The sequence below is a fragment of the Diadema antillarum genome, unplaced genomic scaffold, assembly GCF_040938485.1.
Source record: "Diadema antillarum isolate AM-2024a unplaced genomic scaffold, OU_Dant_1.0 scf00000071, whole genome shotgun sequence".
Classification (NCBI taxonomy): domain Eukaryota; kingdom Metazoa; phylum Echinodermata; class Echinoidea; order Diadematoida; family Diadematidae; genus Diadema; species Diadema antillarum.
Window position 1 is genome coordinate 8,631,173 of NW_027270960.1, and position 24,649 is coordinate 8,655,821.

Genomic DNA, 24,649 nt, shown 5'->3' on the forward strand with positions numbered 1-24,649 from the left:
TTCGATTCATGTAAGTGGGACAGCAAAGCATATCTAAGCTCATGTTTTCTTTTCTTAAGACATCTTGGCAAATTTAAAGTCACATTTACACCCTAATCATCATATCAAATTTATCAATGGAGTATGCTTATCATAATAATTGCACCAGGTCATGACAAAATGTTGTATTTATTGCTTACACATTTCATACGCTCTCTCTAATATCGTCAGCCCCCCTCTTATCAATGTAGTCGTCCACGGCACGTGTATCTGACGAATGTGTTGATCAAGGTTCGATGAATTACACTGAAAGGGATCGTCTGCGTTTAGCGAAACTCTGTCCCGCGACTTACCTAAGCGACCTAATTCTGCCGTGAACTCACGTTTACGGGCAGACGGCGATATCGCTTTTTCCTCCTCTCCCAGTTAGCACAGTCGGCTGCTAGCACTCACCTTTAACGACATTAATTTCCAGCTTGCCTGTGTCGAACAGCAGAGCTCCCTCCTTTGACAGCAGTTTACCAAGAGAGGGAAACAATACTAGTACTCCACCGTTTCTGTTTTCATACCTATGTTTGCTGAAACTTGTTACTAGAGAATCAGTGTGATTCGCTCTTACTGCTGAGATCGGACGGCCGCAGGTGAACGTCCAGTGCGTGCCCCCTGTCGCGATTTATGTCGGCCGGCTTTCACTATTTTGAGATTTGTCACAGCAAGAGCTTCATATTTTTTGCATCCACGTAAATCGAACCTGTTGCAGTGAACTAAAAAAATATCGTTTCTTGTGAGAGTCAACTTTGATCTGTTTTGGAGGCAAGAAGTTTCACTTTCACGTTACTTTGCGACATGTTTCCGTGATCGACAGTTGAGAGACAAGAAGGCTTTGGAATCGAATAAGAACATTGATTGGACTCCTAAAACTCTGAGATTCTCATCCTGATTTGTGTGGATTCAAGACAAAAGGACATTCACCCTCCCGAGTCCATCATTTATCACAATTCGTGGTTGCAGCATCTGCGATTTGTTGACAAGAGTGACCCATCGGCATAAATCACAGACTGCCAAACTAAGAAAGGCAAAGGTAAGGAAACACCCGTGATACATAGAATTAAAAGTGCCATCGAATTTTCTATTTTGGTTCTAATAATAGGTCTAGATGAGATTATGAGAAATGCCGAATAAAATCGATACACTCTTCTTTATCTTCCGTCGTGGTAAGTTCTTGGGTTTACATTATCATGTTTGATGTTATCATCTTGAACATCGTTACTTATACTATTTCTGTTTTCATTTTCAAGATTCCAGACGCCACTTTGCACTTATTAAACCTCATCACGTTGATGACGCAAGTGAAAGACAAATGGTCTATATAAACTGTTATCATAATACTGGAAACATCCGAACTAATCTTTATCATGTTTGTTTGTTTGTTTGTTTGTGTATGTGTGTGTGTGTGCCTTGTTTGTTTGTGTGTGTGTGTATGACGATGAATGCACCTTGTGAACATTCTAGCTTACAATACATCACAGTATTAATATTTCTTTGAGTAGTGAAGTTTGTCTCGTTCTGTATGGATCTGAAAATAAGTGAGTTGTTGATATTCATATAGAGTGGCTCAAGTTTTATCAACATGGCTTGCGCTTGATAGTAAAGCATCGATCATTTCTCTATCTCTCTCTCTCTCTGTGTATTATTATATTTCTTCTCAGTTTACAATTAATTTCGAAAGAACAATGTGATTGTCTGCATCACGCAATCCATCTTTCATTTAACACAATTTGAGCTGGAAAAGTGTCCTTCGAAAATTGGAGTTTTAGTATTACAGTGTTGTCGGCTGGTGTTCCCATATATTCGACTGCTCATAAAAGTTTTCGTCAAAGTCATCCTCAGTATATTTTCTAGACGGCAATATATTTATTGGTATAATGTTCACACCTGGTGTTTATAGTGTTATCCTTCACCCCCTCTGAGAATAAACATGGTCATAATCATATTGAAACCCCAAGATCGAGGTTGAAATAATGAGGTTTTTGACAATTTACCAGCTCGGCATATCAGGGAAGTGGAAACCATTCCACATACCTGGGTAAATAATGCAATATCTCTGACTAGTCTGAGGCTAGTGGGATTATTTCCTTCCTTACGTTTTAGGTCGAAAATACAATATTGTGAAGATTTGTGGGCAAGAATTATCATTCCAGCGATTTATATTCAACTACACCCCGGCGTCCAAATCGTGTTTCTCATAAATTTATGAATTGTTGTCTAATTGGGGATCAGCTTGCGCTCAGAGCTTCATTTACCCATCAGGCATTCTTTGGTTGACGTATTCAAAGTCCCCCGTCCGTCAAGGGTTGAAACCCATTGTGTATGTGAACGGACGACCCGTACTAGCAAACTAGAGCAGGAGTCGCGTGTATTGTACACGTGAGAATTTTGCCTGCACATGCGAGCGGTCTCACCAGCACGGGTGTCCGTCACGGTGTATATCTTCCTGCGACCTTTCCGAATTAATCGCAAACGCACATTAATTTCGTCATGTTTAAAATTTTTGCAGCAGGCAATTACAAATGTGAATTCTAGAATTAGAAGATGTGAAAATTGACAATTTTAAGTCAATTTTGGTTGTCTGTCGATAGTTTTGCCATCATGAGGTGTGAAGTCAACTAAGTGTTTAATGTGATGGAGTGCCTTTAAGCAAGCCGTTACGGGTGGTTACGTAACTGTCATGTGGGGCTAAGGATTAGGGTCAAACGCGTGAGGGAGAGAGAATAGAATCAACAGTGACCTGAGTTCTGAGCTGAGCTGGCTGGATCAGAAACAAACTGATGGTTGTGCTTCGATACAACAGGGTGGAGACCTTTAATACAGTGTGTAAAGTCGTCTCATTCACCAGATCTGTTTTGGGTTTGCTTTCTTGCAGTGTAATAATCAAAACATGACAGAGCATAAAGTGCAGCAGCAAAATTATGCTGGAGTTACCATGTAAAAACATGACTTTTAGTTTATCTCTCCCCTTTTCACACACGAAAGAGAAAACTATTGCATAGAGTATGGACACAGAGGCTGATAATAAAAAAACGAAAAAAGCTACCATTTCTTGTAACATGTTTCAGATCTGCATGAAATAAATTGGAATATTTAATTCTGAGATCAGTGAGAAGTAATGATGACATGACCAAAGCAAGTATTACATTAAGGTCGTAAGACAAAAATTGCTGGTTTAGGTAGTACATATACAGAGACTCCAACTCTCCCGTTTTCGACGGGAGATCTCCCGCCGAAAACTCATTTTTGCAGAATCTCCCGTTCTCCCGCTTGAGATTTAATTTCTCCCGCCCTGGCTCTGTGTCTCCCGTTGGAAAGGATTTCTTACTTATTGCTATTGTATGCTGAAAAAAATAAGCCTTAGGTAGCACCAGAGAGCATCTAGAACCCTAGGAACTTCGCGCTTCGCACACATCAATTTGGAGTCTCCCGTTTACTAGGGGTCTCAGGCGGGAGAATCTCCAGATCAGAAGGTGCTTGGGGTTGGAGTCTCTGCATATAAGCCTACTGTAGGCCTATCATCCATATATAACATAAGAATTGGTGGGAATATTGCAGAAGATGTCAAGTTGAATCGTAAGACTTTTTTTTCCAGTTTTGTCGGTTTTTGTAATCTATTATTATTACTTATTCAGAGACACTGAAGGAAGTTACTAAATTGATACGACTCATGTGCTGAATTGGCAACCAACCCTTTTCTCATAAAATGGGAACTCATTCTGGCTAGCAAAGAGCACAGTCATGAACTGGGCACATCAGACAGCCCCCTTAATTTGACCTCATGTTTCCTGTTGTAACCTAGCTCATCCCTAACCCACTTACAAAGCACATGGCTGAACTTCTCCCTACATTTTGGCCAAGATCAAATCGGCATTGGAATGTCTGACTGGGAGAGTGCACCCTTTACCTACTTTTGGGCAGGCAAATATTTGTACTGCCAAATTTATCTTAGTAATCTTCTTATCAAAATGCAAAGTAGTTTGAACTAAGAAGGGTGGTATAATTATTGTTACTGTGCTCTTCAAATGAAATGGTGAGATGCAATTGTATATTGTGTCTGATACATTCAAGATCAATATTACAAATCATTGTTGTAAAACTCTAGATAAACAAATGTTGAACCCTCCTTATCTGGAGTTATAGATTTGTGAGTTCTTTGATGCCACGCTGAATGAAAAGTACATCAGTGTTCCATTACATTTAATCCATATGCTAAGATTTCTACAACATCAGTCATTTTCTTTATTCAATGTACAAGAAACCTAACAGTTGAATGCCTTAATGAAATAATTCCTTTAGCTGTTCATCATTTTTTACATAGAGAATGAATAAGCCATCATTCGTAGAAGTCTTTGTTTGTATGTGCCACATCGTGGTTTTTCTGTATTGTGGCAGTCAGCTGAAAGTAGGCCTACAAGTACATATTGATTGAGATGATTCTTTTGTACATCTCTCATAAAGTTTCATGTTCACCCATGTCTCACTAGATTATAAATTTTATATGTTTGTGAACTATAGCTTCCATTGAGATTCATGTACAATGTATAAATCGCATACTTGTACAGTACACATGAAGGAGAATGAATGAATGAATGAATGAATGAATGAATGAATGAATGGATGAATGAATGAATGAATGAATGAATGAATGAATGAATGAATGAATGAATGAATGAATGGATGGATGAATGAATAAATGAATGAATGAATGAATGAATGAATGAATGAATGAATGAATGAATGAATTGATTAATAAATTGTCCAATGGCATAATTATCATTGTCCATAATAGTCTGTAAAGTGCACTGCAATTCTGAACAAATCTGAAATGCCTTGTATAAAAAGTAGCCATTATCATAATATCATTATCATAATATTATTACATGTTTACAAATATATTATTCATTTACATAGATTACAGTATAAAAGAAGAAGGAAGGATAATAGAAACCAGAATACAGCATGAATGCTAGTCGAGTCTGAACCCTTAGTGCAATTCAGGCAGTTACAAAGTATGTTTCTCAATATTTTTTTGCAGTTCAGTAATGTGTTACCCTTTAAGATAGTTGTTATGAATAAGATATTCTGGTGCAAAGAAATAAACAGGCAATTAAAAATTATGTAATGAATCTACTGGTAACTGTAGTATATTATGTACACTGTATATATGTCATACAATTGTAGAATGATGTCTATGTCTACAAAAACAAAAAGTATTTACATTTATGAGATAGATACAGCTGTATAAAGAGGGTCTATTCTTGAATATTGCCAAATTGGGAAATGGGACAGGCATTGAAGGTAGTGCAATAGATAGTCAGAATTGAACAGATACACTGTAAGAAGAGAGAAAATAGAGTTTAGATGCTGTCAGTTATCTAGCACACTGTCTCAGACCAGGGAGATGAGACTCTCGCCTCCATGCTCAGACATTACTACGGTTTTGTGGTCACTTCACAGTATTTTCTCTTTGGTAAGAGCCTGTTAAATACTGTTATAATAAAGACTAAACTTTGATATTTTTGACTGTGTATTAATAGTAAAACTTTATTTGTTTGCTTTTTCTCATAGGTTTAAAAAAAATAAATCAGTTTTCTGGCATGATGTTTCATTGTTCATAGTTGGCCTACATGTATGTATATCTGTGTCCATGGAGTTCAAACACAAAACCATGTGATGAAACAGGGTCTGTAACTCATTTTCAGTGTGTTGTGATGGATACAATGTATGAAATTTTACACTCTGATTTTTCTTCATCCAAAAATGTGACCCGCCCTACCTATCTCTCCCACTAATATTTGTTTGTTTACCATTTACAGAAGGTAGTGACTTTATGTATAAACCTCCTACCTGGTCTTCAATCATCTAAGTTAGATCTGCCCAGTTCTGCCGATATGTAAATTTGTCAATTATATGTGTAGTTTGGCTCTCCAGTGGTGTATCCTTTAAACATGTGATAGCCAGACAGAAGGGAAGTACATTCTTGACATGTAAATATAGCACCATTTCCTGCTTTGACAGTTTTGTGAATAGGCGTAGATGATTGTGCATGGCGACAATGCCATGGAGTCGGGCAGAGTTGGGCCTCTGATTTGGCACGTAGCCAGTCCTGAATACATTGCAGGGACCAAAACCTTGCATGCAGCCAATACACACTTCTCTTGCTATATATCAATGCTTGGTGCTGATCGTTTGTGATCTTTAGAGTCTGCCAGCAGCATGCAGACAGCATTGTGCTGTAGAGATCACTCCCCATGAGTTCACAGGGAGGTTAGCGCCTAATTCGTCAGCAAAAGCGAAGCATCAGGAGTTTGGTGGAGGAAAAAGGCGGGGACAAAGGCATGATGGGAAGTGGAGATGCGCCATGGAGGAAAAACAGCTATGAAGACAGAAAAAAGAATGGTGTATTGATGTCTTCATATTAATAATACCACCACACAAGCCTGCCCCCCCCAAAAAAAACAAAAAAAACAAACAAAAAACAAAAACAAAACAAAGAAACAAAAATCAAACAAAACAAAAAACAAACTAAGAAGAAGCAAAGAAACAAAACAGATTATTGGAGGGGTTGCCATGGCAACACACGCAAGGAAAATGCTCCATTGACGTACCCATCAAAAAATGTTCGCCATAGGGCCTACAGGCAACATGAATGTTGGCTCATTGCTATTCACATTTCATAAACATGTTACATTATCCCTGTATCAGGACTCAATTACACATGCACAAGTATTATATAGCAAGATGAAAACAGTTAATGCATAGTGTACAAGTACATGTATGTAGCAATGATGAAAACAAACAATACATTTTGATGCAAAGGTTTATTATGTGACTGCCTTTTGTGTGCCAATCAAAGATGAAGAATGATATTAAACTTTGTACCATAAAGAAGCATGAAGTAACAAGATTTTGACTGTAGAAAATATGATAGGGTGGAATATGAGTCACATGGCAGAGCATTACACTTGTCATTTATACCACAGCCCAGGGAGATTGATGAACACAGTAAGCAAGTGTGTTTGTGTGTGTGTGTGTGTGTGTGCTTTTGTTCAAAGGGAGAGAGAGAGAGAGAGAGAGGGAAAAAAAAGTGGTACACTCTTTGTCACTGACATCCATTAACAATGAATGATTCATAACACTATTTTACCCAAGTGGCCAGATTATGGCTCAAAGGGAATTGTAAAACATAGGGGAAAAAAAATGTTGCACGTCTGTAATGACATGAGCGTAGGAAGTCCACAGAAACAGATCAGAAAAGATAGTTGAGCGGAATCAGTAAATACAAAGGAAATGGTATTTCCATGTTCGAAGTCATGGCCTTCAATATAGGCATTTAGATTTCTTGCTCTTTTACATGCATAATTGTCCTTTTTACCATCTTTCACCATGCCCATTTCACGTGTTCTGACATACAGAAATAAGTTTGGAAGTAGATAAGGGTGAATTCTGATAACAATACATGTATGGATGGTGTGATTATATGTAGGCCTAGATGTGTATGTATTCAGAGTAGACTAACAATTTGAAGAGAAAGGGACTGTAGCATTTGATTTTAAATGTCACGATGTAATTGCCAAGGGCAAGTCACCAAACGTTGATATTTCATTTTGCACGTGACTATAAATGCACTATCATCATGGAGCGAAGAGATCTTTAGTACGTGTGTCTTCTCTTTCTATGAAATAAAGCAAAAAAAAAAAATGAAAAGAATTGAAGACTAGAAGTGGGCCTTTTGCAAACAACATTTATGTACTTTGTCCCCCCGCAGTTGATTTGTTGGTGTACATAGCGCAAACAGAGCTCACGTGCACGGACCGACTGTGAAGCAACAGGAAACCGCATTCTAAAACTGCCTGGGACCTTTGTGCCATATGGGGAAACTAGGCCAGTTCACTGGGTTGAGAAGATCCGCTGCAGAGTGTGTGTTCGCTGCTCGCTGGCTTCCATGGGAGAGAGGGCGCGGAATTAACCCACATTCACATGAGCCAACGGGCCTCTTTCTTGTGTTTACTGTAATGACAACATGAACATAGTCTAGTGGCTTTCCGAAGGACGGTTATGTATTTCACTGGCCAAGGAAATGCCGTTTGATATTCCCGAATGTCATCCCGTTTTATTTTTAGCACAGATGGGGTTTGTGTTGCTGTTTTCACAAAGAAAGTGTACCCCTTCAAACGGGAGCTTAGTCATGGCATAAGTAAATTATGAATGTGACATTCGTTGTTTGCGTTGAAGGTGGGTCGATTTTATATTTTCACGGCCGCCGAACACGCATCACAGGCGTGAACCATGAGCGACATTTTGAATGCAAGCAGTCAAAACAGTCTGCGTGTCCTCCTACGCGCACGGAAATTTGGTGGGTCGTACATTTTGTTAATTGCTACCCACTCTCGGCTGTGTGTACAAACTTGTATGTATGTAGGGATATTGGCGGGCATAATGACTGACCGTATAGACAAAAGGAAAATTCTCCAATCTGCTAGGATTCCAATAATGGTCATATTTAGCTAGATCTTTGTATCTCACAGACAAGTGTGCCCAAGATGAATTGGTCCCCCCCCCCCACTTCTTTCCCCCCCCCCCCCTTTCTCTCTCCTCCTCCCTCTCCGCCTATACAGACGCATTCACTTGAATGTGAACATACAGATGTATACATTTATGATGATACATGATAAATAAATAGACTGGCAGACCTGACATGCTTTCTCTGCTCTGTTTTGACAATTACAGTACACTGTATGTGTATACACAGTACATTCTGCTTGTGTCATACAATCATAAGACTCTGTGTGTGTCATACACAAATCTGTTGTAGCCAGAGAGCCACATGGCATGATATAAGTCAGTGTGGCACACTCTGCAAACAGTAATGTTCATGAATGTGTGCACATGTAAGTCGAATGAATGAGTGGTATATACATATAGATACGAGCCTATTAGCACGTATATCGTAATCTGATATGAAGGTGATATGCTACTTGAGGTACAAAATATCAATTTGTTCTTTCTCTTGGAAGAACAGATAACATAGTGAGAGAAGTATATGGGCCAGACATTCAGGTGTGGTCCTACCAATTCTTAAATTTGTGCAGTATACCCTCTATGCTCCTCTCATCTTTACAATTCCTCATTTTCTGGCTTCATGTAACTGTTTGATATGTTATCTACAAGTAAAATCTTGTTACCTTTCACATCTTTCTGGTCTTGTGCTAAAGTCTGTCCTATTTTTCATTCTCAGTATTTCTATTTCTCTCTCTTCTTTCTGTCTCCTCCCTTCCCCCTCTCTCCCCCCATCTATTTCTTTCCTTCAGCTCATCCTAGCTGCACCACGGCCGACCGACGTCAGGTAATTGTCCCAGATAGCGAGCACGCCAGGAAAACTGGCACAATCGTCCGTTTCAGATGCGGGTGAATGTAGGTCGGTGTCATTGGCATTATTGGTGGTTTGCCGGTATATAGGTCAGCAGTGTCCAATGTCGGTATAGGGGGCTGTTTTTGGAGGAGGGCGCGAGTATGAGACTCGTGCGACGACATTCCGTTGTACGCGTCCAATATCTGATCTATAAGCGTATGTGAGGCTACGTGTACTTGTGCGCTGTCTTGTCATATACAGACACACACAGACAGATATAGTGTGGTGGTATAAAGCAGCCGATCTGTAGGCAATATATTTATGGGTGTAGTAATGATAATATGTTTACATTTATCATAAAGAGAAAGTTTAGGACAAGTACCTGAGCACAAAGAGGTTTTGTAAATAAGGGCTTGCCCTGTTAGTGAAGAAACATGAAAGTTCAACCTTTCTTCAGAAGATACAAAAATTCCAGATATTCAAGATGCAGTCATGTTAACCAAGATCCAAGTCATGGTGCATTGCGGCTTTCTACATTTGCCATACAACATTGCAGTATCAGCTGGTGTTTTATTGCAAGATATGGATGAGACATGTGTAGATGTAGATCTGATTGAGGTAAGTACATTCCTGGGGTGGAAGGTAACTCCTGGGAATGCATTTACATCTATGATACCACTGGATGTGCTTTAGTATCATGGGCACAACTTGGACAAGGCATTTGCCTATTATAAGCCTGTGTTTATAGCTCTCTGTTGATATTTTGTGTTTGTCTGTCCTAACAGCAAAATACAAACACCAGAGGTGGAAATCGTAATCCAAAGATGGGGATAAGGTTTCCCATGAAAGTGGGTCTGGTTTATCCGTAGGTCACATGACTGAACCTCTTGTAGTTCCAGTGTATTTGCTGGCCCTGGTTTTTCATCAGTCTTCGTGATGTACCAGCATACACAACATTAGCCTTTTGTCAAGGCCCTCTCGCTGTATGGTGAAGAGAGCCCAGCTGAGTGGGGTAGTGCGAGGGCCTTTTGAGATCTGCTTGGCATCCGTTGTTATCCCTTGGAATTACCGACTTTTGCTCCCCGATTTCGGGAGCAAAAGTCGACCAATCAGGTGTCTGTCTGCCCGAGCCCGATTTACATACGGCAAAATGCTTGCCACAGACCCCCATGGGTGGTCAGTGATGCATGCGAACAGGTATGACAACACCAAGACCGAGGATGTGGGGAGCGCGCCATTCCATTGGTTGACCGGAACCCATTAAAATGAATATTCAGTAGGGTTCATGTGTCATGAATAAAAATGTGCGAAGCAGATCTCAAAAGGCCTTCGTGCTGCCGCGCTTGCCCGTTACAGTAAGAGTGCCTTGACAAAAGGCTAACACAACATAGAAGCCTCCCCCCAGTTTGGGAGGGTTCACAGTTTGACATACTTCAGCAGAAGGGTCGTGTGCACTTGGCCAGGGTGATACTATTGTTCCCTGTCTCTCTCCTCTCTCACACCTCCCTTCTCTCCCTCTCTTTCCTTTAGGAGTCCTGCTATGTAAGGACATTAATAAGTCTGTAAACACGTAGCCGTGGTTTGCAGTCTCCTTTTTTGCAGATAAGTTTTTTATGCCACCAAAACAAACTTAACATAAAAGTGGATTATCTTTATTTTGTTGATGTTTATTATCATATTGCAAGTAGTAAATCATTGTTTCAGTCTTCAACAGTGCCATCAACCTTTATCAGCAGCCATATTGCTTTGCGCCATTCCTGATTTTGACTACATGTGACCATTGTTCCACCTAAGCATCGATCCTCTTGTTGGGGGTAGAGATGTTTATCTTTTGATGTTTTCTGAACTGATGAACTTGAGGAAAACCTTGCATTTATCAGTATAGGATTGTCGTGTTATGAACCAGTCAGTGTAAGTTCCTTATCCCAAAGCACAGACTTACACAGCCTCCTTTTGGGTGGGGCCAGCTGTGGAGCTAAGATATCGGGGGTGGGGGGGTGTTTCATAAAGCTGTTCTTAAAGTTACGAACAACTTAAGAACAGCTGGTGATCAGTTCTTGTGGGAAATTCTGATAACTATAGCACATCAGAACGTGTTCCAGTCGTTCTTAAGTCGTTCGTTACTTTAAGAACAGCTTTATGAAACACCCCCAGTGCTGGTAACAGCAGGGAGGTGAGACGTCTCACCTCCCTGGTAACAGGTGTTTACTCCTAGCCTGCAACATGGGTTACAGGAGTATGGGATAGATAATGACAAGATCTTAGTTACCCTGAATGTTTTGTTAATGTAAGCTTCTACATCAACCACAGAGTGAAAAGTGTTCTGATATATCTTTGGATGAACTCCTATGCCACATTATCCCTAGGCAGCTAACTTTTGTGGCACACCCCTAAAACCTATATAGAGTCTTTTGAGCATTGTACCTGAATGTTCTGATACTGTGCATCAAATTGGACAATTGATATCAATCATGAAGCTCCGTGGCATACTATTTCATGAAATAATATAACAATCTTTCCTATTGGCACAAAGAGGGCTGGTATTGCTTGGAATGAAACACTCCTGTAAAGCTCGTCAGCATTATAATGTGATATTGATGAAGGAATGTGTCAGAAGACACGGCAGTTTTAGGGCAGATGTATTTGAAGTTTATATTGGAAGTTTTATCACTCCTGCAACATCCTTTAAGTGCATTTCTATGGCATGCTATAAATCGTCCATCTCCTTTGGATTCAGTGAAAACTACCGCTCTGCAACTTGTGCATGACGACATTAGAATTACATTTGTGAAGAGGTTCGCTACTGTACAATTAATGTAAGACTAGCAGCACCCGTGGAAATCCACGGGTCTGAGGGGTTTTATTTTTTTTTCTCATAATACGATTTTGCACATTTTTATTGAAGAAATAAAAAGAAAAGTCTTCTCATTCTTTCGTTAATTGTGCTGTCTTCTAAATGACCACCCTTCCCAGAAATTTTATAATACATTTTTGTAGTATATGCCCGGCGATCCGGTCCATTGGTAGGGATCATTCCCGCCACTACTTGCTTTTATTATAGAACTTGAGTTTCGAGGGGTTATTTGCACCCGTTGAAGTCCAACAGTTGTCTTGTTGCCCCTCACCCCTCCCCCCCCCTCACGCACACACACATTTCCACCTCCGCAGGGCAAAAAACAAAAACATTCAGGGAAAAATTACCAAAAACGCAAATGAGATTCCCCAAAAGTTCTGCCCACAGGTTGTTCCCATCGAAACGGGAAGATATTAACACAATGACTTTGATTACCCCCTGCTCTTGCATCCACGCGGGCACCCGCGGGAATCCACGGCTGGTCTCAAGGCCTCGGTTTGTTTTGTGGTTTTTTTTTTCATGTTTCTTTTCCCCACGTTATGAGAGAAAAATAAGATATTTTCGTCTTCATAATTTTGCTCCCTCGTTGTTTTTAATCACCAAAACTTGGCTTGATATATCATATTAATATAGAACTACATCTGCTTCAGATTGTACATTATCATAATTAATATTAGGCCTACAATTATTGCTCCTTTTATTGTTATCATTATATCATTATTATCATTATCCTTATTATTATTATTATTATTATTATTATTATTATCATTGTTATTATTTGGGGAGGGGGAGATCATAGTCATCAGGTTTAATAGGCACCCGTGGGAGTAGGTTCTCACGACCTTGTATTTTTTTTCTTTAATATTTTTCCCATGTTATGGAAGAAAGAAGAATATATACATCACTGCATTCGTCTTCATTTGCTCCCTCTTTTTTTGGTCACCAAAACTTGGTTTGATAGACCATAGAACCACACATTCTATTTCCACTTGCAATTTTAAAAATAGGCGGTCGGCAAAGCGAGGTTTTCCTCTACGTCCGCTCATCTTATGAATATGTATGATTACAGCAGCTCTGCAGTAAACGAATGGACACAGCTGCGCGTGTAATCTGATATGTAAGGGTACGATCGGCAAATATATTTAGCCGCGTCCTAAACAGTCTGCGTACAATGACACCGGACTTGAGAGCAAACGGCGAGCAAACTAAATGACGTACCTGAGCTGCATATAGTATTCTGCAGTTGTGCAAAATACAATTACATAACCAACGTTCGTTGTTTTCATTTGGGGACGCCAATAATGGCGAACTGTACGTAAATGCCCTTGTAGTCCATATCACGCACACACAGATTCGTGTAACCATCGTCAATACATTCAGTACACGTAACAGGCGGAGGCAAAGGTACATCACAGAACTAAAGTGTAGAGTGTGTATAGAGTTCTGCGAGGTACATTGTGTGTGTGCGTGCGCGTCCGCCGGAAGATGTCAGAGATTTCGCTGCACCATCATCTTTAGTATCCCCCAGTGTCTCTGCAAGCTAAAAGATGGAAGATCGAGAAAGCAGGAGGCCAGCGCAGGTTCCGTGAATATTGAAACGCTCGGCTCTTTCATCACGCACAAAAATGCATTATGCATGTAGCTAATTAATTTTTCTTTTTCGTCCTCGACGTCGACACGGAGGCGGAGAGGGGACGAAACCCACGCCATTCGATGTAGGATACTCTCCTGCGGCCGACGGCACCGGTCGCAACTGCCCGGAGCCGACGGCTCGGGAGGAGATAGAGAAACCAGCAACGCCGAAATAAAACAGGAAATACATAAGGCCGCGACAACAACAACAACTTCGAGTATTATAGTATAGGATGGTAAAGTAGAGCAGCCTGAGGCATTAATGCCCTGTTGGTCAGTGACCCCTGTCAGGGTTGGCAAGGTGCTTAAACAGTGTTTGTGGTTATCTACATATATCGACTAGACAAGATTGTTGGTACAATGTGCAAGGGAAGCGCACCATTAGGAGGTGGCTAATTAGATTATGGGCATTAATTCCAAGTGGTAACATGGAGAATACACCTGGCCAAAGCTACTTGAAATTTGTCTTCCTCTTCAGTGAATATTCTCGATTGTTGTTGTTCTTTTTCAAGTGGCAGATAAGTCTTTTGTTTAGTGAATGTACCAAGTATTTTGTGTAGTCCTTGCAACATGCCCTTGTTATAAGAAAGTTTCTATCTTTTGAATGAAAAGGTGTGTTGTTATTAGTAATCAGGCACTGTGCAGGATCGGAGTGACATAACATGAAAAATAAATAGCAAGACCAAAAGAAGACTGTCCTGCATGGACATACTGTACTGTGTACATATCCAACCACTGCACCTCAAAATTCTCTGATGATATGGGTTACAAATTTGTAAATCATTTACAAAAGGGGTAAATAAGGTAGCTCAACATTCAGTTGTTGAAAGATTTTTTGCTAGGAAGTTTTCATTGATTGTTTGTAATACACAATGTCTGTACCTATATTTTCATCATAAAAGTTTAGATATTATTTTTAAATCATTAATTTCCAGACAGTGAAAAACTATGATAACAGAATGTTGATATCAAACAATTATTGATCAGTTTTGATGTTGCCATATGACAAAATAAACATTTAAAATCAATTTCATTACAGGTAGACCAATTAATGCAGGTAACTAATTAACCACAATTTTCTTCAAATTGAGGATTCTTTCTGTAAATATTATTTACTTGTCATTCTTGGTTACCACAAATATATCTGCTCCCATGTCATATGTTGTTTTTTTTTTCTCTCTCTCTCAATCTATCTCTCTCTTTCTATCGATCTATCTCTCTCTCTCTGTCCATCTGTATCTTTCTGTCTGTCTGTCAGTCTGTCTCTCTTGCTTGCTATATCTGTGTGCTCATCATGCATTCCCCCAGACTCTTACTAGTTTGAGAGGATTTAGCAATAATGGCAAGAGTTGCCCACAGGCTTTGAAAAATTCTCATCCAGACTAAATGCCCTGGCATACAGTAGGCAGTTAGCCTTATTATACAGCCCCTGGCCGCATGAAGGAAGACAAGTTTCCATCAGTTAAGAATGAAATACAGTGTGGTTAATAGGAGGAGGAACACCCACTTAATTATCTGACATTTCCTTCCCAATCCCATCTCTCACTTAGTGGCGTGACCAACAGACAAAGCCTGCCTGCTGAGTTTGAGTCGTCATCTATGTGTCATTTACACACTCTTTTCAGAGAATGCTAGACTCTTCTACCCAGTCATTTGTCATTACCTTATTGTTTTTTCCCCCCATTAATGACGTGCATGCACACACATACAGATATATTATGTTTCCATGTATTTGGTTTTAGTCGAAACGGCTGGAGGAGAGACCCGTTCGGCGGTTTGCTTGGTTCTTGTCCAGTGTCATTGGAAAGTGGGTCACTGCAAGCTGAAAGTTCAAGCTCGGTGCTGATCGCATCTGAATCCACCACCCTGGGGTCAGGCTGGGGAGGCATGAAAGACTCAGAGTGAGCAGGAAACGGAGGGAGAGAGAGGGGGAGAGAGAAAGAAAAGGGCGGGTCGGGGTTGAAGTGAGAAATGCTTTAGTACATGAGTATAGTGGCTCTGGGTTTCCCCAGTTATGTATACCATACAATCCACGTCCTTCTCATACAATTACAGACATCTATCAGCCAACCACAAAGTTATGACGTGTCTGACCTATTTATATTCTTCTCTGAGTGTGTGTGTGTGTGTGTGAGTGTGTGTGTGTGTGTGTGTGTGTGTGTGTGTGTGTGTGTCCTTGTATGTGGGATACAGTTGCAATGGATTACAAAATCTCTCTCTTATGATAAAATTTTCATATTTGGCATTAGTCACAACTACCAGAAGTAGAAATACATGTAGAATATATGTGCGTATGGGTATGAAAATACAGCAACTCACAACATAGGCATATGGTGAAGGAGAGTAGTTGAGACCATTATTTAAAAACATTTTCCACAAAAAGAGTTTTTCTTATACATGTATATATGTTTACATATACATATACATACATTTATATATATATTCATTTATTTCTATGACTGCTGCTTTTCTCTGAGAAGAATTCATGATTTGTGTATTTATGGACCTATGCTTACAGTAGCCACAAATAATATTGTGGTCTGAATTGATATTGTGATAGATAGAGAAGATGGAAAATAGGATTACATTGGCTCATTGTTAATATTGAGTCAGAAAAAGATGTTTCTCCTGACGGCAATTTCAGAATGGTGATCCACCCTTTTAAAAATGTCTAAGGAAATTTACAGTCTGGTTTGTCTTGTTTGATTTTTAGCTCGTGGAACTTCCTTGTAACATGGAATGGTATTCTCCACTCTGTTTCTTGATTTAGCCAGCAGAGGCAGTACAAATGCTGACGTTCTTGTGCTTGAGAATATACTCGATGTCTCTTCCCCGACCCCCTGCGACCCTGTTTGAATCTGGGACGGGGGTGTGTGCATCATAATCATACTTGGCAGCCATGGACATGACTTGTACCCAGAGGAAATAATCTGTTGTCGTCCTTGTCGTTTCAACGTCCCTCCCCCCCCCCCCCCCCCGACTTCTGAATATGGCAGTGGGATGGTCCACTGCTTTATGATTGCTTCCCACAGCGACGCTTGCTCTCATTTCTGTCTTACTCTGCCTATAGGAGCAAGAGACAAATGTACAGAGGGGAAAGAGGAGGATTTGGGGGGGGGGGGGGGGGGGGAGGTGGAGGGAGAAAGGGATAATGAAGTGATCTAGAGGGCTTTTTACACTTGCAAATTTTTGCTTAGCCCCGGACCAACGGTGGGGCTAAGGGGGGGCCTTAGCCCCACCGTTGGTACGGGACTATCCTTAGCCCACTTTCTGTTTACACTCGTTTTTGCCAAAGTGGGCTAGCCCCACCAATAGTACGGTACTATCTGGCCCTGCAAAATAGCAGGGGTTAGCACCGCAATTGCGGTGCCAAGCAAGTGAGTGTAAACAGAACGAAAAAATAATCCCGGGCTAAGCGACGGAGACGAAGTCCGACCCTCACTGACCAATCAGAAACGAGGTAATCAAGTGCTGCCGGTGCGTGCGTGTACGTGTACAGTACACAGCGTAATTATGAATATTCATGTGGTTTGGAAAGTCCGGGGCTAAGAAATACGAGTGTAAAAAGGTCAGTTTTCTCCTTAGCCCCGGACAAGAGATAGTACGGGACTAATTGGCGAGTGTAAAAAGCTGAAAAAATTGGTACGGGACTAACGATAGTCCTGGGTCAGAGAAAGTCCAGGGGTTAAGAAACACAAGTGTAAAAAGCCCTTTAGGGTAATCTTCCCCCAAAGAAAATATCGTCCATCAGTCTTAGCCGGAACAGAAAGGCAACAGATCTCTCATTATATATGAGTTATGATATGAGAAAAAACATTTGTGTGAAAGTCAGTAGGCTTTTTGAATGGTTTATAAAGACAGACTGAAGGGTTGTTGTGTTGTGTTCGGCCATTCCCCTGCTGTCACTTTAATGTGCAGTACATACATTGCACTACGGTAATGTATGTAATGTCATCATTTCTCCAAGATGCTACTCAAGCGTGTTTGTGATCCCCACTAATCGCTTCTTCCTCATTCCCTAATTAAGACGTGAAATGAATTCCTTCATGCAAACTGAAGCATGGGGAGTCATGACATATACATGACATGCAAGCAAGAGAAAGAAAAAGTGATGCATTAGTCTTCTTCTCCCTGACTGAAACCAGGCCATGTCTGAACAAAAACAAAAACACAACAAAACAACAAAACAGTAGAGGCATTCACATTTACACTGACATATCTTGGTATTTCACGCAGTAATTTGTTATGTGAATGAAAATACTCCACAAAATACCTAGCAAAATACCATGGTATTTAGGGAAATTCAAGCTTTGCTTAGAATACTCATGTTAGATTTAACTTTAAGGCCCAAACCAGGCCATGTCAGAATTAGAAAACAACAACAAACAGTAGGTTCCCTCACATTTACAGTGAAATATCATATTACAGGCAGTAATTTGTTATGTGAATGCAAATACTCCACAAAATATGTCACAAAATACCATCATATTTATGGTGGTAATTGAAACTTTGTTCAAAATACTCGTGTTAGATTTCAGTGTGAATTGTGTCACAAAATACAATGTAGCACCAATCATATGTACGTGTGTATTCTTAATAACCTGACACACTTACAATGTACTGTCTTCTGCCTGTAGGGTAAGAACTTGTTATTTCCATACACAGTGCTTACCTTGGAGAGATGTACTTTTGAGCCTGAAATACCATGGTATTTGTGACGATGAGAATGATATGAGGTGAATAACCGTGGTATCTATTACTGTGGCATTTTGCCAGTTAGAATGATGCCAACAAATTACAGTGGTATTTTAGTACCACAGTAACTCAAATGTGAATACTGATTCTGATGCTTCCCTTGAGAATCATTTTTTTATCATCTTTTTCACTCCTGGATCATGGATGTGATGTCAGGAATGAGTTGAATTACTGAGTGAATATCCAAGTGAAGTATGTGAAGCATAGGAACCTGACATTTTTCAACACTACTCAAGCTGCGAAGAAATGGCATCTAATCTGATGATGTGGTTTCAATCTAGGCCATCTACACTCGTCTCTTATTACAGACTTAACGAAAGGGTGTGTACAGTTCTGGTTGAGGTGAGGATTTAGCTTTTAACGTTTTGTGAGATATTCAGAAACCACTCTATGAGATGTCAAAGAGCATGCAATTCTAAGGGGTATCAAAATTTTATTTGATGAAAATCGGTTTTGAAATGACTGAAAAATCCAAAAACAAGGTGAAACAAAGAGATCCTAATAATAGTTGTGGCCTGTCGCCTTTTATTATTTTCACTTTTTTTTTAATATCTCAGCCATTTGAAAACCAATTTTCATCAAATAAACGTTGAATCCTTCTTAAAATTACATGCTCTTTCATATTTCAAAAGAGGTTTCTCATTATCTCACTTAGGAATGTTCAAAACATGAATCCCCACCTCAACCAGTACTGTACAGACCCTTTGATGTCAAGTTTATAGAGACCTAGTCTGACCAGAGGTCACCAAAGCAGGAAGTATATTATGCAGATGAATTATCTCATTCAACCTTTGAGCATATTTGTGAATATGTGAGTTTGTCCAATCTTGAGAGTGGTGGAGACCATTACCTGAGAATTATTTCATGCTGTGTGAAATGTGTTCTGTAGTTTCTACTGATTATTGCCACAATCCCCAAAATTCCAAACTTTAAAATGGATGAAACAGCGATTGCTGCATTAAATTGAAATTGAATTCTCATTTCTTGTAGGCTGAAATGCCCCCAGGTCCCTGTGTTTGCTCCCCTCCACATCACACGGTTTTCTCCTGTCTCCTGTTTCTCTCCCCTATGAGATGGAAACTGCCCCTCTCCCCACCCCCTCCTCCTTCTTCCCTGTTGGGCTTTTTTTAAGGTATTGTAGGTACTGGTGTTGACTGTGACCTGACCTAGATTAGCTCAAGGCTGCTGTTGACATCAGTGGCTTAGTCTCTATTCACAGACCCTGCACTTGTCAACTATCCCTATCGCTACCAATGTCCTGCACTGTGCAGTTTTGAATTTTGAATTTAAGCTATCTATCTCTCTCTCTCTCTTTTTGCGGATCATTTTCTTCCCTGCTTATGATGCCATTTAAACACAACGTAATATGTTTATGCATCATCTCTGCTAAGCATTCTCATAGGTCTTTTTTTGTTGTTGTTGATAATGATGAGTAGGCTTATTGATGTTGTTTAAAAATAATTAAGATAGGTACAAGCATTCTTTTTCTGATGCATCATGAATATTAGACTAACACATTCATTAATCATATTATGGGCACTCACTTTCTTTTTTGTAGTTATGCATGAGGTTGCACACTGCGCTCGGCCTGTGTTTGTAAAACTTGATTCGGTACAGAGTAGATTGGCCTTCATGTTTTATGTCCGTGCACTAAGTGTTGAAATAAATCATTTAGAGTGTTAATTAAAGCCTTGTGCAGATGAAATGACGAAGGACAGGAACAGATATGATCCTTGATCCATGCATGTGTAAACATGTGAGATGCGTATTCTCCACGTGACTGCCTGCCCAGTGAGCATGTCTGTATATATGTATGTCTGTGTGCACGTGAGGAAATACAGTAAATGTATGTCTGTCAGTAACAATGCAAGGCACACGGAGCCTTGGTGAAGAAGCGTTTGTGTTTGTATGTGCGTATGTTCGTGTGTGTGTATGTGTGGTGTGTGTGTGTGGTGTGTGTGTGTGTGTGTGTGTGTGTGTGTGTGTGTGTGTGTGTGCGCGTAAGGTCATCTAGAAGCCACGAGTGAGTCAGTAAACTCTGTGGATTAGATATAGTGGATTCATATCAAGTATTCATTCATACCATAACTCTCACAAATGGCTAAGCACTGATGTGGGGGTGATGGTCTCGGGCTCATTTATGGAATGATAAAGTAATTGAGCCAAAGTAGTCTATAGACATTAAGAATATCATGTTGCCTTCATCCGCTGCAACTTATGTATACACAGATAGTATTGATTTATTGCCTCAAAGGGGCACATTAAATAACATATGCATTTTGCTCAGCCTATAAGCACAAATATGAAAGAATGAAAGTGATTTGCTTTACAATACAAAACTGTGGTACCACCTGCCCTTTGCATCCATCTTAACCATTGAGGATGGACTTATTTTGCTATAACATGCATTTCCCTTAGGCACCTGCCTGAATATTCTTGAGACTTGTCTTCAACATGGTTAAAACTAATGATTGATGGTTCTGTGTAATGAAAAATATTTTATGATATGATGGGCCCAAGCTATGAAACTACCAGAAGTGCATGCATTGTGCATTCATGGTCACATGAAAACAATACAAACAAAAACAAAACTATTAAAGAGATCTACAGATATATTATGAAAAGAAAAGCTTAGAAGTTGATCTTTCATTGAATATTTCCTCCTACTTCTGATTGAAATAAACCAGTGACATGTGGTCAATTGTCAAGCAAATTTATTATGTTTTTTGAAGGTATTTTGTTATTATTGAAAATAATGCCAGTTCCCATTTGGAATATGATAGGTCTTTAATTCACCCACGCTAATCTCTTTGATTTGATTGAACTCTTGTGTTAAGATCACTGCTTCATCATATCCAAGGTATATACAAATACATCCTACCCAATCCACATTGATTCTTTGAATCAAGAATACAGAAGTCCCTGTTTTGACTGCCCTACATATTCCCTATGATTTTTCCTGATATATGTCATGTCCATGTAATGATTTGAATATCACTTTTCTTTTTCTTTCTTGTATTTTTATACAGCAATTGTCATCATGATGTCCATCGCAACCAATGGCTATGCTGTCCTATGTCGGGTGTGTGGCGACAAGGCGTCAGGTTTTCATTACGGAGTTCACGCTTGTGAAGGCTGCAAGGTAATCACATTGATTAGACCATCTAATCTCAAGGCCACGACATGAGTCAAGTATTTTTTTTTCTTTAATTTGTGTGACTTTCAGAGAAATGGTCCAAAAACATCAATTCTGTGTTGAGACAACCTTATACACATTGTAATCCTAGCTGCATTGGGGGGGGGGGGGGGGGCTAATATTTACCCATGTTACAACCATTAGTTCATGACATTTGTATGTGTGCATCACAACTTAATGAGCTGTAAAGATTCTTATTCTTATACTGTATACTTTGCATTTTTGGATATGAAATGAAATGGAAATGTATTATTTCATGATGACTGGTTATTACATCTCTTGACTCTTGTGCAAGTGGCATAATACAAATGACCTCTGCTTCTACATTTGATATTAAGATAGCCACAATGAATATTATACTTAAAAGCAGTTCTTATTACAGCCACAAATTTACCTATTTGATTTAAATAGTTTGCTTTGCTCCAAATCTGGTTCCAGGGCTTTTTCAGACGCAGCATTCAGCACAATGTCAAGTATCGTGTCTGCAGCAAGGGCGACGAGTGTCTGATCATGAGGATAAACCGAAACCGCTGCCAGTACTGTCGCCTGAAGAAGTGCCTTGCCGTGGGCATGTCCAAAGATGGTAGGAGAGCTTAGTGTTTGTTCATGGGGTGTTTCCCAAATATTAATTTTCTCATCAATTTGAATGTGTGCTGAATGACAAGGATTAAGCCAATGAATATATACATGAAGTGTGTGTTTTAAAGGCATTATGTAGAACCAACACATCTAAAGCTTTTACACTTACTAGCTGTTATAGGTAAAAATCAGGTCTGTAGTATTTTTTTTTTCTCCTGCAGAATTGTAAGAATATTTCTAATGAAATGTTTGGGCTACCTTGTCAGTAATATGACTTGGCTTTCAGGATTTTTTTGTGTCTTTGTTTGAATTACTTTGATCAGTACAATGTGAGTATTTTTGACAATGCAGTGATTCATTAGGGCACATATCAGTCATAATATTACGTACATGTACCAGTATATAACTGGACGTAGGAAGAACAAATACAGTGTAACATAATTATCAGAAATGATACACAGTCATTTTTTTGATGTAGCAAACAGTTGAATGGACTTAAAGAACAGGAAACAAGGAATTCTATATGTTTTCTTCTTCCCAGCTGTACGGCTTGGCAGATGCCCAAAAAAGTGCAAGCCCCAGGGCCTGCTCATGCCTTCCCCGCCCCGCTCCCCTGCCGGAGGAGAGGGGGAAGCCAGTAACTTGGAGGAGTCCCAAATGAAGATCGAGCAGCTCATCCTGAGCATACATGAAGCTCAGAAGAAGACACTGTGGGACTGGGGCATCCTTCAATGCAGGAGTTACAACCTCCTCTCTCAGGTACGCCAAAGCTTCCCCCAACAGTCCCATATACTCGTTCTTGTGCGATCTCTTAATAGCATCATCGACAATGTTTTATCTAGACATCCAAATCTATTATGTGATGCCAGATGTCTGTTGTTCGGATTTGAATCCTGAAGTATTACATTAAGCTAGACATGCATGACTTCTGCTGGTCAAAAGGTCAAATACACACTTCTGCAGGTGGTAAAAACAACAGTGAAGACAATTAGATTTCTATGGGGCTAAAGATGGCCTCACAGATTATAAACATAGACATAAATTACATAATCATTTCTTCTTTTTTTTTTTGGAGGGGGGGGGGGGGGCAGTAAAATTTCTTATGTTGAGGAAATGTGTCAGTAATTATAGCATTCACCTGGTGTTACACTACTGATGGAGTCACTATGTCTAGCATTTTGCTTCCTGTGCTTAAATTTTCATTTCAGCCTACAGTTAAGTGCTTTCACATTTTCTCTGTAGCAAATAGAATTTATCCTTCAAAAGAGAAAGTTATTTTGAAAGAGGGCATTGAAACTAAAGCAGCAGATTAATTTATATTGGGACTGAATCTAGGAAATGAGAGAATTGCCATAATTTTAATGACTTTACATCATCTCATGTATAGTGTCACACCAACTTAATCATGTGACATCTAATAATATTTCTTGTTGCCATGCACTTGATTTTACTTTTTTCCAGTGTATGTGAAAGTATTGACACCCTCTTTCTGTGAAAAGTATATGTGATCATATTCTCCTAGATATATTCTAGGCATAGGCACTTGCAAAATTATTTCCCCACGATGAAAGAAGGTATATTTTTTGCACTAGACAAACTTTCAGTAATTGCTTGCAGTGACATATGTAATGCTTTAGCATCTGCATTGGCATAGACCTCTACCATCTGATAGGATGCCATATTTATTGACTGTTCTGCAGCTAAACAAGTGTCACAATGTTTGACTGATTTTGCTCCAGTTTTCATGTGTTTGGTTGGCTGTCATATTCATTTGGGGTGGGGTGGGGGGGGGGTGGGGTGGGAGAGAGACCCATACTTCAGTAAGCTCTGTGTGTGTGTGTGTGTGTGTGTGTGTGTGTGTGTGTGTGTGTGTGTGTTCGGCACCCAGCAGTGGCAGAGGCAACAAATGTTCTTTTCTAATTGGCCTTGACAAAAATGCCAGCAAGTACTTTCTGCTATAATAAAATGCCTCGATCAATCAAAACCATGAGTATTTGGGGGATATTTACTGGTAACTTGTTAAATGATAGTCTGTCTGTGTTGAGATAACCATTGCGAGCAGACATTCATCAACAGGAAGTAGGCCATATCATGCAGTTCAACGCTTTCATGATTTATGCTAGAGGGAGATATATAACCTGTGCTGTCTCTGTAATGTAGGTCAAAGTATGATCAATATAAAATGTTTTAATGCATGGATCGTGTGCCTCACAGTGCAAATTATATTGATTTGTTTTTCACAATAACAGTA

The 24,649-nt window shown here is 39.7% G+C and overlaps 1 protein-coding gene across 1 annotated transcript in view; it reads left to right on the forward strand.

Moving 5' to 3' along the window:
• The first annotated feature begins 377 nt into the window (after positions 1-377).
• Positions 378-24,649, forward strand: part of LOC139716921 (nuclear hormone receptor E75-like) — a 30,280-nt gene continuing 6,008 nt past the window's right edge. Inside the window, exons 1-4 of the mRNA XM_071628443.1 lie at positions 378-1,060; positions 21,653-21,765; positions 22,258-22,402; positions 22,940-23,157. Coding sequence (XP_071484544.1) covers positions 21,664-21,765; positions 22,258-22,402; positions 22,940-23,157 — 465 coding nt within the window. The 5' untranslated portion in view covers positions 378-1,060; positions 21,653-21,663. The remainder of the gene's footprint in view (positions 1,061-21,652; positions 21,766-22,257; positions 22,403-22,939; positions 23,158-24,649) is intronic.